At 35.4% G+C, this 20,235-nt stretch overlaps 1 protein-coding gene across 1 annotated transcript in view; it reads left to right on the forward strand.

The window, feature by feature from the left end:
- Window positions 1–14,975: 14,975 nt before the first annotated feature.
- The window catches only part of LOC148940499 (venom serine protease Bi-VSP-like), a 65,100-nt gene continuing 59,840 nt past the window's right edge, over window positions 14,976–20,235 (forward strand). Inside the window, exons 1-2 of the mRNA XM_089105002.1 lie at window positions 14,976–14,993; window positions 18,024–18,194. Of these exons, the coding sequence (XP_088961128.1) occupies window positions 14,976–14,993; window positions 18,024–18,194 (189 nt within the window). The remainder of the gene's footprint in view (window positions 14,994–18,023; window positions 18,195–20,235) is intronic.

A 20,235-nucleotide genomic window follows, 5' to 3' on the forward strand; every position in this document is an offset into this window, starting at 1 on the left:
TGACCTTTTTTCCTATATCTTTCCTCCACTATAGGTGAATTTGGTGTAGGAAAAGAGAACAGTAATGGATACAGACTTTTGCAATTTAGGTATAACAATCTAGTTATAACCAATACGGTGTTTTGTCATAAAATGGCTCATAAGTTAACATGGTATTCACGTGATGGTAAGACAGCAAACCTTATTGATTGTGTTATAGTAAACTGAAGACTGGCAGGATCAATAAAAGATGCTAGGGTATATAGGAGTGCTGTTATTGATGTTAAAAGTAAAGATCACCATCTAGTAGTGTCAAAGGTTAATTTAAAGCTGAAATTTCGAAAGGGTAACTACCTCCCGGGAAGTTATGATGCTGGTAGAATCTTGGATGAGAATTTGAGAGAAAATTTCCAGGAACAGTTGAATACTAAACTCGAGAGTTTAAAATTTGATAATGTGGAAGATGCTTGGGATAATTTTAGAAAAATAATTTCTGAAGTTTCTGAAGGTGTCTTAGGGAAGAAAGCTAGAACTGCAGCTGAGGATATAAGTGAAAAAGACTTATGTTTAATAGAGAGGAGAAGCGGCTTGTGCGATAATTATCTAAGTGACAGATCATATGAAAATAAAAGGAATGTAAAGAAAGATGAGAAAACAATAAAATATGAACTAAGGAAGTGTGAAGTGGAGGTCGTGGATAAAATTGCCAAGGATCTGGAAGACATACTGGTAGTCCTTTAATGGGGAAGTTCCTCACATATTTTGCTTGAAAACTGAAGATAGTTCAAATCGATAAATTGTGAACGGTAGGCCTAGGCTTAACATAATCGGCGCTGTATTCCTGCATAATTTTGATTTTACCGACAAATGTGACTATAATCGGTACTTGTTAATTATCCAGAACACACTCAAGAATTTCGCTCTGTAAGCTCTGACAAAAACCTGTTTGCCACACTGCAATTGGTTATGATTTGCTTATTTTCAGTGAGTAAAACTATGATGTAGGCATAATAGTAAAATATTGTACTGGCATATTAATAAATTGAGAGGGAGCAGTCGATCCGGACTTGGCCCAGTTAAAGACAGGAATGGGGCAACAATTAGTAGTAAGTAAAGAATTAAAGAGAGATGGGCAGAATATTTTGAGAATTTGCTAAACCGAGAAAGAGTTGCAGGAAAAGATATAGAGGAAAAATAAAAAAGTTTGTGATACCTTGGATGTGAAGGAAGATTTGTTTTGTGAGGAAGAATTAGCGACATTACTAAAAGGATTTAAAAACAATAAGGCTCTAGGTGCTGATAAGGTGGTAAATGAGTTTCTTAAATATGGTGGCTCTGGGGTTAGAAATAAGTTACTGAAGATAATGAATATGATTTTTGAAAAAGGGGAAGTACCTAAAGATTTTAGAAAAAACTTAATTAAGCCACTTTATAAGAAAGGTGATAAAAGTGAGTGTGGTAATTATCGAGGCATTAGTCTGGTCTCTGTAGGTAGTAAATTACTTAGTAATATGATACTTTTTAGACTGAGAAGTGCCTGAAGTAGACAAAGTTGTAAGAGAAGAACAGTGAGGTTTTAGAAAAGGTAGAGGATGTGTTGACCAAATTTTCACTCTTAAATTAATAATTGAGAAGTGCCTGAGTTTTCAAACACCTTGGGTCCTCAGTTTTATAGATTATGAGCAAGTGTTGGATTCTGTTGATAGAAGAGCTTTAGTAAAGGTTTTATCCTTGTATAGTATACCAGACAAATACAGTAAACTGATTAGTGCTATGTACGAGAATAACACTGCTGCGGTTAAGGTAGGAAATGAGGTTAGCAGCTGGTTTTGCACTAAATCAGGAGTTAAGCAGGGTTGTGTTCACTTCCCCTTTATATGGATTATTTTGATGGACTTTGTCTTAAGGAGCATATGAAAGGCAATGAGAGACCACGGAATCAAATGAAGAGGAAAAACTCTCCTGGACTGACATTATGCTGACCGTTTAAGTATCCTAGATGAAAGTGTGAGCAAAATGAATGAAATTTTAGAGGTTTTGCGAGTTCAGGGTGCTAGAATAGATTTGAAAATAAATGTTAAGAAGATTAAGTCGCTAAGGCTAGGAATAAGTGAAGATGAAAAGGAGACGTTGGGTAATCAAAACATTGATCAGATGGGCGGCTTCACCTACCTTAGTAGTATTATTAGTAAAGATGGTGGGAGCTGTGAAGGTCTTAAAAGTAGAATAGCCATGGCTCAAGATATTTTTTCACAGTTAAAAAAGGTTTGGAAGAATAGGAAGATAAGTCTGCAAACCAAGATTAGAACATTGGAAGGTACAGTGGTCAAATATGGCTCTGAAGCATGGGCGCTCAGAAAAGCGGATGAAGATTTGCTAGATGTTTTTCAAAGAAATTGCTTAAGGATTATTCTGGGTAACCGGCTGACTGACCGTATTTCAAACAATTAATCAAAAAAACTTTTTCCACAAAATAAGTGTTTCAAAGAAAAGTAAAGAACTCCATTAAACAAAAAAATGAGCAAAAATAAAATCAAATAATCTACCAAGCTCGAAACTACCACAAATCAGCATCGATAAATAAATGAAACCCAAAACGAACAGAAATTAAAATAAATAACTAAATCAAACTCAAAACGAGCAAAAATTAACATAAGTTGGGCGCAAAACCCTTATGCCTTCCCAAGGCCAGAACAAAATTTGCACTTTACTGAAAAAATACAAATGAATGTGCATTGTCAGTTTAATGTAAATATACTGATATTTAGTAATCAAAATGTTAATAATATTTGATTTATTAAAGTTATAAAAGTAACTTTAGTTATAAAAGATACACTTACACTATTTTGATTTGGTTAAATTTTAAGAGCAGAAGTAGCCTCGAAAGTTTGAACATAATACCCTCAGTTGTTCTTGGGATACTGCTGAGATACCTTATTGGGAATTAGCATTATCACAGTGCATTTTTATTTAATCTTAAGGCAAGATTTAGTTTTTAAGCATGATGGGAAAATGGGAGGGTGGGAGTGGAAGGGGGATTAGTTGCCCTCCAATCACTTTCGACTATTAAAAAGGGCATCAGCCCTTTCTGTTTTCAATCGAAAGAGTCCCTTTCGAAGTTCCCACGACAACTCCTTCGATACGAAGTGTCCTGGTCTAAACAACAACAACAAATATTACTAATCACTTTCGACTATTAAAAAGGGTACTAGCCCTTTGAATTTCAAATCGAATAAGCCCTTTTCTGAAGTTTCTACGACAACGCCTTCTATAAAAACCTTGTATGCCCCCAGGTCATACCTGAAAACCCTTGCCCTGAGAGCTGTGGGGGATTATCATCCTCGAAAACATATTTTCTATCTGGAAATTAACTAGCCTATGCTAAACAAAATGGCTATCTCAAAATTTAGATTAGATGTGTTTGGGTGAATGATGGACGTGGGGGGGCTAGTTGCTTTCCAATCACTTTCAACTATTGAAAAGGGCACTAGCCCTTTGAATTTCCAATCAAATGAGCCCGCTTTTGAAGTTTCTACTGGACAACGCCTTCTATAAAAACCTTATATGCCCTCAGGGCATAACTGAAAACCCTTGCCCTGAGGGTTGTTGGGGAGTGTCCTCCTCAAAAACGTATTTTCTATCTGGAAATCAACTACGCTTAACAAAATGGCTATCTTAAAATTTTAATTGGATATGTTTGGGAGAATGATGAGCGCGGGGGAGGGGCTAGTTCCCCTCCAATCACTTTCGACTATTAAGAAGGGATCTAGCCCTTTGAATTTCCAATCGAACGAGCCTGTTTTGAAGTTTCTACGACAACGCCTTCTATAAAAACCTTATATACGCCCAGGTCATAACTTAAAACACTTGCCCTGAGGGTTTCGGGGGAGTGTCCTCCTCAAAAACATATATTCTATCTGGAAATCAACTACGCTGAACAAAATGGCTATCTCGAAATTTTAATTGGATGTGTTTGGGGAAATGATGGGCGTGGGGGGGGGGGCGAGATGCCCTCCAATCACTTTCGACTTTTAAACAGGGCACTAGCCCTTTGAATTTCCAATCGAATGAGCTAGTTCTGAAGTTTCTACGACAAAGCCTTCTATAAAAACCTTATATACCCCCAGGGCATAACTTAAAATCCTTGCCCTGAGGATTGTGGGGGAGTGTCCTCCTGAAAAAAATATTTTCTATCTGGAAATCCACTGCGCTGAAAAAAATGGCTATCTCAAAATTTTAATTGGCTGTGTTTGGGGAAACGATGGGCGTGGGGAGGGGCTAGTTGCCCTACAATCACTTTCGACTATTAAAAAGGGCACTAGCCCTTTAAATTTCCAATCGAATCAGTCTGCTTTGAAGTTTCTACGACAACGCCTACTATAAAAGCCTTGTATGCCCCCAGGGCATTACTTAAAACCCTTGCCTAGAGGGTTGTGGGGGAGTATCCTCCTCAAAAAGATATTTTCTATCTGGAAACCAGCTACGCTGACAAAATGCCTAATCCCAAAATATTGATTGGATGTGTTTTGGGGAATGATGGGCATGAAGAGGGGGGTTAGTTGCCCTCCAATCACTTTCGACTGTTAAAAAGGGCACTAGCCCTTTGAATTTCCAAACGAATGAGCCTGTTTTGAAGTTTTTACGACAACAGCTTCTACAAAAGCCTTATATGCCCCCAGGGCATAAGTTAAAACCCTTTGCCCTGAAGGTTGTGGGGGAAGTGGCGTCCTCAAAAACCTATTTTCTATCTGGAAATCTGCTACGTTGAACAAAATGGCTATCTTGAAATTTTGATTGCATGTGTTTGGGGGATTGATGGGCGTGGGGGGGGGGGGCTAGATGCCCTCCAAACACTTTCGACTTTTAAAAAGGGCACTAGCCCTTTGAATTTCCAATCGAATGAGCTAGTTTTGAAGTTTCTACGACAAAGCCTTCTATAAAGACCTTATATGCCCCCAGGGCATAACTTAAAACCTTTGCCCTGAGGATTGTGGGGGAGTGTCCTCCTCAAAAACATATTTTCTATCTAGAAATCAACTACGCTGAACAGAATGGCTATCTAACAATTTTGATTGGATGTGTTTGGGGAAACGATGGGCGTGGGGGGGGCTAGTTGCCCTCCAATCACTTTCGACTATTAAAAAGGGGAACTAGCCCTTTAAATTTCCAATCGAATCAGTCTGCTTTGAAGTTTCTACGACAACGCCTACTATAAAAGCCTTGTATTTGGGATTGGTTCTAATATAATTCTTATAAGTAAGATATTTTTTTAGTTTGAACTATGCATCCAGAAGATTTTATTTGATTTTTTTTTTAGAAATGTTTAGTTTATTTAGATGCTTAAACTTTTTTACCTCCATCCCCCCACAAAAAAGAAGAAATAAAACCTAGTGAGCTTACATTCAAAGAGAACACACATAAATTTGGCTTACGAAGAGTCAAGAAATTGGAAACTTGTTTTAAGGACACCAGGCATAAATATATTTCCATGTATTTTATTTTATTATTTATTATATCATATATATTATTTCCATATTTCACAAACACGTGTTTGGCCCTTCCTTCATCATTTTTTAGGAGTCTAGTCCACCAAAATGTGATTTTTTCCCCCATAAATTGCCAATACGCGTACAGGTAATATCCACCCTTGTTTCACAGCAGCCTTGATATCCTTGTGATGTTGAATAGCCTATTTCTTAGAAGGCATTGGCGTTGGACATGAAAGAAACGCACAGGTGAAATTTAACAAACATTAAAGTAGATCCACGATTGGGGTGGACTTCTTCGAGAGAGAAATGGGAACTTCTTCGGAGGGTGTAAAGAGAGAGGCTTTGAACAATTTGGGAAGGAAAAGGAGCATGCGTAGCTGCGTTGACCTCAGGTGGCTTAGTGCTGCAAAGGGGTTTTAGTAGTAGTAGCAGTATTAAGCGGATTGCTACTTGTTTCTCTTTGTAAAAATTTGTAAAATATTGATCAATATTTACCAAGAATAGTAAAAAGGAAATCTGATTGTGTCAATTGGTAAAGTGGAAGCTTGCACAACCACATATGTCTTAAAGACATAAGACCGTACTCCTACTTTTAATGAAAAGAAAGACCTACATACACAGTTATGCATGTTTTAGTAGTAAAGGGTGTTAAATTTAAAAGTAAGAACGTGGGTGAAAAACCATCGGAAATAAAGCTCAAAACATGTGGCACCAAGCAGCTATAGAAAGTGTAACTTTTTTTGAATGAGTAGTTGCCTTTGGAATCCACATATCGCAAATTTTTTGAAACCTTTATATTTTGAAATAATCAAAAGGAAAGTCTAAAAAAAATTTATATTTTTCAGGTATAAATAGACCTAAGAATGGTCCAGGGGGCCATAAATGTTTTATCTTGATGTCCCTGGAATTTTTAATTATATTTTTCATCTTTTTTTTTACTAAATCCAAAAAACTTCGGCGCTTGTTTTGGTGAACTTTTATGGGCGAAAAGCCTTACCTAGTTATGTTAATTAGTTTCGCTTATTTACTTTTACGGTTTATCTTGGCAACACTGACAAAAATCTGGTACTGCCCAAAAAACTTCATAATTTTGAATCAATCAAAAGAAAAATCTTGGAAAATCGAGGATTTCAGATATAACTGAACTTAGGAAGCGTTTAGGGGGGTAAAAAATGTTTTGATGTCATTGCCTTGGTACTTTAACAATATAAACTGACAACTAATATTCATCCGTTTGTTTCTTTGATTAGTATGTTACTTGATGGGCAGTTCCTATAATTAAAATGAAATGAAAATATGATAGTGTGTTATTATTAAGATAGTGATTTTGTCTTAATTTTTATTAATACGAACTTTTTTTTGTACAAAAACTAATAAAAGTCTGATTATTTAGGCTTCACATCATAAATTGTTTACCAAGGAAAAAAAATTTAAAAGATAGTAACCCTAGATTAAACAGTTAATATGTATTAGGAAATCCCCATACTTCTTTTTAGTGAAATCTGATATGATGATAAAATTACAAAATTCTACATTTTTCTATGTAGGAGCTTGGAACCTCTACAGTAGATTTTCTGACATACTGAATCTGACGGGGTGATTTTCATTTAGATCAGGCTCCTAACTTTTGATGGGTAATGTTGAACTTGATGAAATTTATATATTTTGAATCTGAACAAAAGTTCAATTCTTTTTATGGGTTTATTGCTACCAAAATCCTTCTTCTTTTATTAGAGTTTCGGTTACTATTTAGCCGAGTCGCTTCTTATTTACAGTTCTTTACCACGAGCGACTATCTTTGATACACCTAGCATATAACTTCTCTGATTGCTAAGAAAATTCAAAACAAGTTTGAAAACTATTATATTTTTATCATACTTTGTTTTATTTCATTAGCATTAACCAAACTTTACTTATCGCGTGTTGCCCGGATACTAAACAAGTACCAAAACTTCATAATATACTGCTTCTTTTTGAAGGTAGCTTCAGTTCAGTTACTAATAATAATTTTCAAAAAGGAGCATGGCCAGTGGCAAGTGCAGAATATTATGTTACGTGATTATGCAAAACGATTCCTGCTTTTGCCCACTGTGTCGGTTTATTGCAGGAAACCAGTTTATTTTAAGGGAATAAAAAAGTTGTTAGTATAAGGAAAGATTTAAAGAGAAGGTTTTATTAATAACAAAAAATAGATGAATAAGAAAATTAGAAAAAGGATTTGGGGAAACTTTAATGCTGGGAAATTCCTTGAGACTAGAACTGAACCATGATGACCTTTTTTGTGCAGGTTGATGATGGGTCATACTCCATTTGATATTAAGGACTACAGTTCATGTCTAGCTTTTTTTTTCACGGCTCTTGTTGGCTCTTTTGTGAATAAGACATTATTACTGTTGTTATTATCATTCTTATAATTATGAAAGCAGCCTTAACTTAGAGATAATGTTCTGGCCATATTCAAGTTTGACGAGGGACTAATTCGTATTTACCACCCTTTTTTGACTCAGTTTTAATCGCTTATTTAAATTTTATTTATTGACTCATGTGACTAGGGATAAGTTTTACTCACAAATTTTAAAAAGCCATCTTTCTTTAACGAAAAACATATGGAAACTCATCCCAACTAATTATGTTAAGTGGGGGCGTCGATTATTCTTACGGTTACATATGACACTTAAGTGCCTTATATGCGTCAGATATTACCAAAACCGTTTTATTCTCTCAGTTTTATCTGTAAGTGAATAAGGTTATTTCACTATCACGTGATCAGCCTTTTGTAGAATATCTCGTTTTTGCCCTTTTTTAGTCTCATAATTCAGAAACTTCTTTTTCTCTTTTAACCATTTTGAAAAGACTATCCTTCTCAAGAACATTTATTCCTACCACCACTGGTTAGCAGCGTTTCCAGTTGACCACTTTGTTCAGATTTCCACTAGATTAGTTCCCATTGCGACTTAACTAGTGAGGATATCGGGATGGCTTTGACCCCCCTCCTATGTTCATTACACTAATTAGTATGGTCCAAAAGTCCCTAAGCGTGACACTTTAGCCTTTCATGGAATCAGATTTGTTAACCATGAAACTAATCCGATTCCTTATTACCAGTACCTTATTACCGTCAGTGTTGCCATGTTGAACCAAAAATAAACAAGCCCGAAGTTAAATCTGACAATGTTTCATGTCTGTAAAAATTCAATTATTAACAATCTATTAATTCCCAAGGAGAGCTTTACCTTTACCTTCAAACGAAAGTTACACCTTCTTCAGCTGTTTGGCACCATATTTTTTTGACTTTTCTATGCTGAGTTTTCACCCATGTTGTTTTTTTTTATTTCTAATTTGGTGACAGCTACTATAAAAAACTACACAATTGCGTATGGGAGTCCTTTTCCATTAGAAATTAGATTCTTGATTTTCTTAATTTTTCAAGATATATTGGTCCCACAAGTTTCCATTTAATCAATCAGAACAATCGGATTTAATTCTCACTGTCCTCGTTGAATCATATTTCAAATTCTCCTATTTTTTTACCCCCCTTCCAGAAATATTTCCCTACAGATTCATAATAACTTTTTCTTTTAGGGAAATATTTACCTACAGAAAAATAGCTTTTTCGATATTTTCATTGATAATTGAAATAAACAATGAAATTACTCCCCCTTGATTTGGAAAAAACATTTTACCTCCTCTTACATTTTCGTGCGCCACTGATTGTGCAAGCCTACTACAATACCATTATTTATCTAAACTGTTTACTCTCTCTCTCTCTCTCTCTCTCTCTCTCTCTCTCTCTCTCTCTATCGATCTTTCTGGAATTGAAAAAAAAAATGAGATAAAATCAGCATTTCGCTATGATTTTGTAATTAAATGTACGAGTTTGATCGGTAACGCTAGACAGTGTCGATTGTTTTTATTTTGTTTTTTCCTTATAAACAGACTTGACTTTTCTCATTGATCAGCTTCCCAAGCTTTTTCAATTTAAATTTCGTGCCTTCTCCCCCTACAATGCCACTATTTACATATTCTCTCTTGCTGTCTTTCTCTCCGGAACTGTTATATCATAAAATTGCTCAACTTTTTAAGTCACATGGAAAGATTCGAAAGTCAATGCATGTCGATAAATCAACAATAAGTTTCGGCTATGGTTCTCGGTCTGCGAATTCTTATCTGCGGCAGACGCTCTCTAAAACACCTCGTTGACGTCAATGGAGGTATAATCAGATCTACAAATCATTCAGAGGAGGGTTGAATGTATCAATTATAGACAGAAATAGCGTTAATTTGGCAATAACCTTCTACAAAACTTGATAAATATTTTAATTATTTCATCAAATTTAGTTCTTAGAAACGCTTGATAGAATAGTCCATACAGCTGGGGAGTAGTCGAAATTTTTGGATTACTCTTACGCGTTCCCCAGTGTGATTTTTTTTTTTTTTTAGCTTTCGGCTCAAATAAAAAAAATCCTCAGCATTGCCATGTGTCTGTCAGGCTATTCTCCTAGCATTTTTTTTTTTGACCCCATGGTAATCGCCAATTAGAAATCAAACAGTTATTACCAGACACGTAATAATGACTTAATTTGGAATGGGGGGAGGTGAGGGGAACCCAGTTTGAAACTAAAGCACAAATACTGGGAACTTATATGGAAAATATGGGAAGCAGTGGTGAAAATTGTAAAACAGGTGTTTCAAGAAGCAGGACCCCCCTTCACCTCAGATTTTCGGCTTCATGTTTCTTATTTTTAAATGTAATACAAGATTAAATGTAATGCAAGAGAAACACAAACTTTTCGATTGGGTACATTTTCTTAGCAATCAGAGAAGTTATATGCTAGGTGTATCAAAGATAGTCGCTCGTGTTAAAGAACTGTAAATAAGGAGCGACTCGGCTAAATAGTAACCGAAACTCTAATAAAAGAAGAAGGATTTTGGTAGCAATAAACCCATAAAAAGAATTGAACTTTTGTTCGGATTCAAAATATATAAATTTCATCAAGTTGAACGTTACCCATCAAAAGTTAAGAGCCTGATCTAAGTGAAAATCACCCCGTCAGATTCAGTATGTCAGAAAATCTCCATAGCTCCAAGCTCCTAGTCTAAGCTCCTACAGAAAAATGTAGAATTTTGTAATTTTATCATCATATCAGATTTCACTAAAAGAGATGTATGGGGATTTCCTAATACATATTAACTGTTTAATCTAGGGTTACTATCCTTTAATTTTTTTTTTCATTGGTAAACAATTTATGATGTGAAGCCTAAATAATCAGACTTTTATTAGTTTTTGTACAAAAAAAGTTCGTATTAATAAAAATTAAGACAAAATCACTATCTTAATTATAACACACTATCATATTTTCATTTCATTTTAATTATAGGAACTGCCCATCAAGTAACATACTAATCAAAGAAACAAACGGATGAATATTAGCTGTCAGTTTATATTGTTAAAGTACCAAGGCAATGACATCAAAACATTTTTTACCCCCCTAAACGCTTCCTAAGTTCAGTTATATCTGAAATCCTCGATTTTCCAAGATTTTTCTTTTGATTGATTCAAAATTATGAAGTTTTTTGGGCAGTACCAGATTTTTGTCAGTGTTGCCAAGATAAACCGTAAAAGTAAATAAGCGAAACTAATTAACATAACTAGGCAAGGCTATTCGCCCATAAAAGTTCACCATCAACTTTCTGTTGATTCCCAAAGGCAATTATACCTTAAATGGAAAGCTAATGCTTCTTGGTGCCATATGTTTTTAGCTTTTTTTCCTGGTTTTTCATCCAGGTTTTTGACTTTATTTGATACCCGCCACTACCAAAACAGCGTAACTGCATTTGGAGGTCTCTATCATTAAAAACTCAATCCCCAATTTTTTCTAATTTTCTACATGTATATAGTTACGTAAATTTTTAGTTAATCGACTGTTTCAATCAGACTTGATTTTTATTGTCCTTGGTACTCTAACAAATTCTTTCTTAAGCATAAATATTGACTTCCGGTAAAGAATCACATTCTAATAATTATGCCTCACCAAGATAAAATTCTTTCCTGGTGTAGGTTTCGCCTAATTTCTATGCTACGTAATAAATTTAGTTTGTCAAAAATTGGCATTGGGTTGACAATTCTTCAAATTTTATTGCTATATTTTAAGTCAACGTCTAAGACATCAAAAGACTCCTTCTTTCAAGAAACTACTCCTCGCTACAACGAAACATTTTCTTTTCAATAGAATGTACTGCCAAGAATATTTTTAATGCACTTTATTGGTGATTGATTCATCGGTGTTTCGCAAGGCGCGATTGAATTATTATTCTTATCTTTCAATAAATTTGACTTCATAAGTCATTATGCCTAAATAAAAAATATATATAACTTTATTTACAGAGTTCAGATTCTTAAACTAGTCTCAGTGAATTTGGATGCCTTAACATATGGACGCTGCCAGGATCTTACAGGGAGTGGGAGGGGGGGGGGGGTAGTGTTATTGGCTTCTTGAGGAACTTAAAAAAATATGCGGTTTTACTAAGACCTAATTTGGAAGAGGATCTTCAGTTTTTAAAGCTTTTTTTATGTCAGTTTTGAGCCAAGATTGCTAAGAATATCCATAATGAAATTTGCGAGTGATATATCCGTGGTTAAGCTACGATTGAGTCATTACTCTTAATTTTCTATGAATTTGACTCGATACATTCAGTTGTCTAAAAGGGAAATATACTAATGTGACTGGCTTTATTTAAAGATAAAAATTCTTAAAACCCTTGCCTCGAGGGTTGTGGGGGAGTATCCTCCTCAAAAATATATTTTCTATCTGGAAATAAGCTACGCTGACAAAATGCTTAATCTCAAAATATTGATTGGATGTGTTTGGGGGAATGATGGGCGTGAAGAGAGGGGGGGCTAGTTGCCCCCTAATCACTTTCGACTATTAAAAATGGCACTAGCCCTTTGAATTTCTAATCGAATGAGCCTGTTTTGAAGTTTCTACGACAACACCTTCTATAAAAGCCTTATATGCCCCCAGGGCATAAGTTAAAACCCTTGCCCTGAAGGTTGTGGGGGAAGTGTCCTCCTCAAAAACCTATTTTCTATCTGGAAATCAGCAAAGTTGAACAAAATGGCTATGTCACAATTTTGAATGCATGTGTTTGGGGGAAAGATTGAAGTGGGGGGGGGGGCTAGTTGCCCTCCAGTCCCTTTCGACTATTAAAAAGGGCACTAGCCCTTCCAATTTCCAATCGAATGAGCCTTTTTTGAAGTTTCTACGACAACGCCTTCTATAAAAACCTTTTATGCCCCCAGGGTCATAACTTAAAACCCTTGCCCTGAGGGTTGTGAAGGAGTGTCCTTCTCAAAAACACATTTTTGATCTTGAAATCAACTACGCTGAACAAAACGGCTATCTCAACATTTTGATTGGATGTGTTTGGGGGAATGATGGGCGTGCGGGGGGGGGGGCGGGCACTAGCTCTTTGAATTTCCATTCGAATGAGCCTTTATTGAAGTTTCTACGACAACGCTTTCTATAAAAACCTTATATGCCCCCAGGGCATAACTTAAAACCCTTGCCTTGAGGGTTGTGGACGAGTGTTCTCCTCAAAAACATAATTTCTATTTGAAAATCAACTACGCTCAACAAAATGGCTATCTCAAAATTTTGATTGGATGTGTTTGGGGGAATGATGGGCGTGGTGGGGGGCTAGTTGCCCTCCGCTCTTGAGATATTGCTTTGTCACCTTTTTGAAAATCTAAATACATGCAGTTCGTTTTGATTTAGTTCAGTATCCGCCTAAATATTCCTTCAAAGCTTCACCTTAATACCATTAACTTGCGTAGTAGCAACAGTTGTAGTAGCAGTAATATTATTCAACATCCCCTTCTACGTCTGTAGGCATTTACCACCCCCCTGGCGATTACCCCCCCCGGAAAATACCCCCGTAAAATTGCCCTCCCCCCGGAAAATACCCCCCCCCACCCGCGGAAAATAACCCCCTGAAAATACCTCCGGCGGAAAATATCCCACAACAGAAAACACCCCCCCGGGAAAATCACTTTTGCCCTGCAATCCCTTTTCACTCTTAAAAAGGGCACTAGGACTTTTAATTTCCAGTCGAATTAGCTCTTTTAAAAGTTTCAATGATATTGCTAGCTATTATAGAGTGACGCTGCCTATGAAATTGCTCATATGCCCTTTGACGCTGCCTATATATATATATATATATATATATATATATATATATATATATATATATATACACACACACACACACACACACACACACACACACACACACACACACACACACACACACACACACACACTATATATATATATATATATATATATATATATATATATATATATATATATATATATATATATATATATATATATATATATATATATATATATATATATATATATATATATATATATATATATATATATATATATATATATATATATATATATATATATATATATATATATATATATATATATATATATATATATATATATACATATAGATAATTTCCGAGACCACACTGCCTTTCCGTGACGAAAAAATAAAAGTTCAAAATAGGGATAAAATCCTTTTTAATAGACAGTGTATAGAAATTTACAAAAATACCAGATATTTCGGTCACATATACAGTGACCGTCAAAGCAAAATTTTCGTGAAACTCTTGAAATAAAGAAAATCTTATTCAAGAATATTGCTTTGAATCGGGATACAGACTGAGTTTGGGCTGAACTCTATCTATGATAATTTATTAAAATCCGACAGAGTAAAGTTCAATTCACCCAGTGTAGTTGACCTCTGTCCAAGTGTTATAACATGAACGCTAATGAACCGAATCGAAGAAGGTCAAAGAGGCTAGCTTCCACCTTTGCTTTGAAAAGAATTGGAGAATTAAACAATATGTAGTTTTATAGTTTTAATATGTAGTAAAGTATAAAATATGTTCTGACTCTTATAAATCATAGGGTTCAGAACGCTACTCAGATTAATTTCTGCTCGTTTTGAGTTTGGCTTATTTTAATTTCTGTTTATTTTGGGTTTCATTTATTTGTTAATACCTAATTGTGGTAGTTATTTACTTTGTAGATTATCAGATACTAATTTTCTTCTTTTTTGGTTTAATGGAGTTCTTTACTTTTTTTGAAAAACTTATTTTGTGCAAAAAACATTTTTGATTAATCACTATAAATAAATGAATTGAACCCAAAACGAACAACAATTACAATAAATAACCTATTCAAACTCAAAATAGCAACAACTAGCACGAGTAGGGCTGATAAACCCCACAACTCCTCAAGACCAGAACATAATTTGTACTTTACTGAAAACAAAATATATTTTAAATTTTTTAATTTTTTTTACTTTACTAAATAAAGAAGTATTAAGACTACAAGAAATAGATATCACAATATGTATATAAAACTGACAATACACGGTTATTTTTTTTAAAGTAAAGTGCAAATTATTTTCTGGTCTGAAGAAGACATGGATGTTGTCAGCTTTGTAAATGGTGATTTGTGGTAGTTTTACACTTGGAAGATAAGAAAAACAAACTCGTAGAATTTGACACTGCTTTCGTCCGTAAAAACTTAAACAATTTAGAATTTGTTGGTTTCCAAAGCCAACTATCTTTTCGAAGGATAGCCAATCCTTCTTAAACCTTTTGGTGCCATATGTTTTAGCTTAATTTTGAGGATTGTTCGCCTATTTTTTTTCCTCTTCATTTTTTTTTTAATTTGGCACCCGCTACTGCCAAAAATTGCAGAAGTTCATATGAAAGTCTTTACAACACAAAGGGATTTGTGATTTTTTTCTAAGTTTTTAAGATACTTCTGGTGTGTAAATTCTTTTTTTCCTGTTCCTTAACACTTTTCAACGAAACTAAAATAAAATTCAAATAAAAATTTCAAATTTAGGAACCTTATTTTCCACAGGGGGAAGGTATTTTCTGTGAGGGTATTTTCCAAGGAGGGGGTATTTTCCGCGGGGGTTACTTTCCGTGGAGGGGGTATTTTTCGTGGGGGAATTTTTCCAGGGAGGATCGTCCGGGTTGGGATATTTTCCGGGGTTACAACCCCCCCCCCATTCACTATATTCATTTATGTTATTTCACTGTGTTCATGGCCGTATATTTGGCTCTAAAATACACTTATTTATCTATCTATCTAAAATGCAGAATAATTCTACCAAACCCATTTTGCATGCAGACCCGCTATACTTTACCCCCCTCCTAATGTGCAAATATGTAGCCCACATTTATTTATAAAGTAACGAATAAACTAACGTAAAAAACCGGCGTGTTCTTTAATTTTACACAGTTTAAACTTGAGTGAGTGGTACATAATACACAAGTACCAAAATTCCATCCCCCTACGGAAATTTGAAAAATAACACTCAAATAAAATTCTCAAATTTGGAAAGCCTTATTTCCACGGGGGATATTTTCCGGGGGGGGGGGGGTATTTACCTGGGGATATTTTTCCGAGGGGGGTATTTTACGGGGGGGGGGGGATTTTCCCGGGGGTATTTTCTGCGGGGGTATTTTCTGCTGGGGGGGGGTATTTTCTGGGGTATTTTCCACGGGGGGGTATTTTTTGCGGTGTTTTTTTCCGCGGGGGGGATGTTTTCCGGGGGGTATTTTCCCCGGGGGGTATTTTTCGGGGGGGGGGGACTATTTTCCACATTTTTTTTCCGGAGGGAGGGGAAATCGCCAGGGGAGGGTAAACTCCGACAACACCTTCTTCAACACACGCTGAAAGTTTTAATTAATGCCATCAACCGTTTCTGAAGCCTTGCTGATAGTCTTCTTGACAACCTGTGTGGATACAGTGTGTTTCAATTATTCGACACAATTTCAATATTCCCCAAATTTTTCACCTTAATACCCTTAGCTTTAGTAGCAGTAGTGGTAGTACCAGCAGCAACAGTAGTAGTAGTAAGGCATCAATAGATACAGATCGTGATTGCGTAATTTGTCTTACCTCTCGCCTGAGGCATGAATATACAGTGTAGTCTAACCGGTACATTGCCTTACCACGGGTCAGTCACCTATTACTACGAACGGTACTTGCCTTAGCAGACGGGTTTTTCTGAGGTAGGCATCAATAGATACAGATCGTGATTGTGTAATTTGTCTTACCTCTCGCCTGAGGCATGGATATAAAGTGTAGTTTAACCGGTACATTGGCTTGCCAGGGTCAGTCACCTATTACTACGAACGGTACTTGCCTTAGCAGACGGGTTTTTCTGAGGTAGGCATCAATAGATACAGATCGTGATTGCGTAATTTGTCTTACCTCTCGCCTGAGGCATGAATATACAGTGTAGTCTAACCGGTACATTGGCTTACCACGGGTCAGTCACCTATTACTACGAACGGTAGTCTATTTCGTGATATACATGTTTTTTTTAGGGTAAATCCGTGCCAGAAAAACCGGTGCGTCTTTTTTAGCTGCCAATATATTCAATTATTTTTTTGTTTATATTCAGGTTTCAGATTAGAACTTTCTACATTTGAATAGTTCATTCAATCTACTAGTATCGATATTTTTGCAATCATTTACATAGATATGGAATATTCTAAGCGACTTCTGGTGAGTAAAATTTTCTAATTATTATAATTAGAAGAAATCTATTTTTTTGTCTCGCCGTTGTATATGAAAAATTAAAATAGAATTTGCATATTAGTTTCGCCAGATATGAAAGGTCGCCCCTCTCCTCAATATCTTGCTCTTTACGCTAAAGCTGTTAGCGCTTTCAAAAAGCTTCCTATTCTAATCAAAAAGTCCCGGTTTTTTTTTCATCAAATTTCGTTAAAAATTCAAAAACAGGGGCAGTCAGTTTCGCTATTAAAATATTCAAATCGTTTTTCATCCTCTCCATCTGAAAAAATGTGTTAATATTCAAACAAGACGGGTAGTTTCAACAATAAAATAATCAAGTCACTACATTTTTCTACATGTAAAGGGGTCTTTTCTTACTATCTGATTAAGAAGAGCATGTTTACAAATTTGTAGGCTAAAATTGGCTTTTTGAAAATTGAGTTATGAATTAACTTACGAATTAACTTACATAACAAAACTTCTATATTTATTTGTTTTTATCACATATATTAAGGGGTTTACCCCTAGTCAATACCTCGCTCTTTACGCTAAAGTTCGAATTTTGTTCAAATCACGAACTCTTGAATCAGAAAGGCCGGTCAATTAGAATAGATACCTCTTTTAAAGGTGCTAAAAAAAAGAACTTTAGCATAAAGGGGCGTAATATTGACTAGAAGACGACTTCCTTCATATAATTAATAATTTGTTGGGTTGGGTTATTTTGGAGTCTTCCTTCTTCCTTTTTTCTTTGATTTTAAGTATTTCGCAATTTAGGTGTATAAAAAGTTTTAAAAGCTATTCATATAAGAAATAAAATCTATAATTGTCAACTTTTTGTGTTTGGTACTATGGAATTGATAGGCTCAGTGCCATCCATTAATATTCTGAATAAGTACAAATTAAAGTAGCTAATTAAATTGTGTCATTTTAGAATATTGTTGATCAAGCATCGCAGCAAAAAGGCGCAAAATTGGATGAAACTCTGGATAAGTCTGAAACGGGATTAATTGAATCATTGAATGCAAAAATATCAACTGTAATTCGTCTCACATCCCATTACAAATCAAAGAAGGAATCTGGCAACCTAGCTGTGATTATTGACGTAATTTTTAAACAGATATTCTAAAAATATTTTAATATTTTAGTAAATCGACTCCTTATATGCATGCGGTGAATAATACTTTTTCATGATTGATATGTAAAAAAGTTGCGGCACAATATAACTGAATTAGCATGTATATATTTAGGCTAATGCGATACAGGAACCTTTAGAGTGTTACAAATTTTATAGGCCTGTATACAATTCAAAAATTACCAGTTTTATTGGAACTCAAACATCGTCTGCGGGACATGCACTCGCCTTGTTTTACCAGTTTTAATGGTTTTAAGCTATTACTAAAACCTTTATAAACATCAGCTTTGATGAAAATCAACGCTATCAGTGGAATACCAAATAAAATATATAAATATGAAATAAAATCCTGATTCATACACCCTTGAGCATCCTCAAATTCAATGAGGAAGATTATTCTAGTTGATTTGTACACATACATGTCACGTGTGTGGAGATCTATTTATTTCTTAGAAGGTGGGGGAGGGGATTAGAAGTGTGGATATAGATCCTGAATTTGGACCAAATTTTGAATGCAGGAAGTTCAAACTGGACCTCAACAGCTCATTATTTTATTTTTATTATTATAAAACAATTTCAATTAAATACACGAGAATATTCAAAGCAAAAGAAGATATTGAACTGAAATCTAACGAGACCTAAATCTCAAAAGGTCGTTTTTTATTTTATAATTAAACAATTTCAATCAAATAAACGAGAATATTCAAAACATCAAAAGCCTTGTCTATTCTAATTTCAAAAGGTTAATTCCAACATGTAAATAAAGAAATAATAATAAATGTTTCGTTTAATGTTCTATTAACCAAATCAATTGCCGTTTAACTAGATTTAGGTAGATATATTACAGGTCAGAGATATTAAAATTATAATCTCCCCCCACCCCCGATGTGTGTGCGTGTGGGTGTGTGTGCGTGTGTGTGTCTTTGTAAGTGTGTGCGCATGTGTGTGTGTGTGTGTGTGTGTGTGTGTGTGTGTGTGCGAGCGGTGCATGTGCCGCGTCTACTCGATAATTCATTGAAATAATGCTATTCACATAGAAAATAAAACCTTTGTCTATAGTTCAATGAATTAGCCTGTTCGACATTTTTCAACACCGTAAAGTGTATGTCAGAGATGTTGAAATGTCAGTGTCGTGCTGTGTGTGTGCTAGTGTGTCGATGTGTGTGTGTGTGTGTGTGTGTAGTGTGTGTGATGATTGTGTGATGTGTGTGCATGTATGTGTGCGTGTGTGTGTGTGTGTGTGTGTGTGTGTGTGTGTATGCAGTGTGCATGCGCCGCGTCTACTCGATAATTCATGAAATAATGCTTATTTCACATAGAAAATAAACTGGCTATTCTAATTTTAAAATGTTAATTCCAATATGTAAATAAAGAAATAATAATAAATGTTGCGTTTAATGTTCTATTAACCAAATCAATTACCGTTTAACTAGGTTTAGGTAGATATATTATAGGTCAGAGATATTAAAATGTTAATCCCCCCCCACCACCGATGTGTGTGCGTGTGGGTGTGTGTGTGCATGTGTGTGTGTGTGTGTGTGTCAGTGGGTGCGCATGTGTGTGTGTGTGTGTGTGTGTGTGTGTGTGTGTGTGTGTGTGTGTGTGTGTGTGTGTGTGTGTGTGTGTGTGTGTGTGTGTGTGTGTGTGTGTGTGTGTGTGTGTGTGTGTGTGTGTGTGGGAGCGGTGCATGCGCCGCGTCTACTCGATAATTCATGAAATAATGCTTATTTCATATAGAAAATAAACTGGCTATTCTAATTTTAAAATGTTAATTCCAGATGTAAATAAGAAATAATAAAAATGTTGCGTCTAATGTTCTATTGACAAATCAATTAGTTCAACTAGGTCTGGTAAAAGTGTATAGGTCAGAGATATTAAAATGTTAATCTCCCCCACCCCCGATGTGTGTGCGTGTGGGTGTGTCTGTAAGTGTGTGCGCATGTGTGTGTGTGTGTGTGTGTGTGCGAGCGGTGAATGCGCCGCGACTACTCGATAATTCATGAAATAATGC

This window comes from Artemia sp. Qi Xiang Cuo, chromosome 19 (genome assembly GCF_049724085.1).
Source record: "Artemia sp. Qi Xiang Cuo chromosome 19, ASM4972408v1, whole genome shotgun sequence".
Taxonomy (NCBI): domain Eukaryota; kingdom Metazoa; phylum Arthropoda; class Branchiopoda; order Anostraca; family Artemiidae; genus Artemia; species Artemia sp. Qi Xiang Cuo.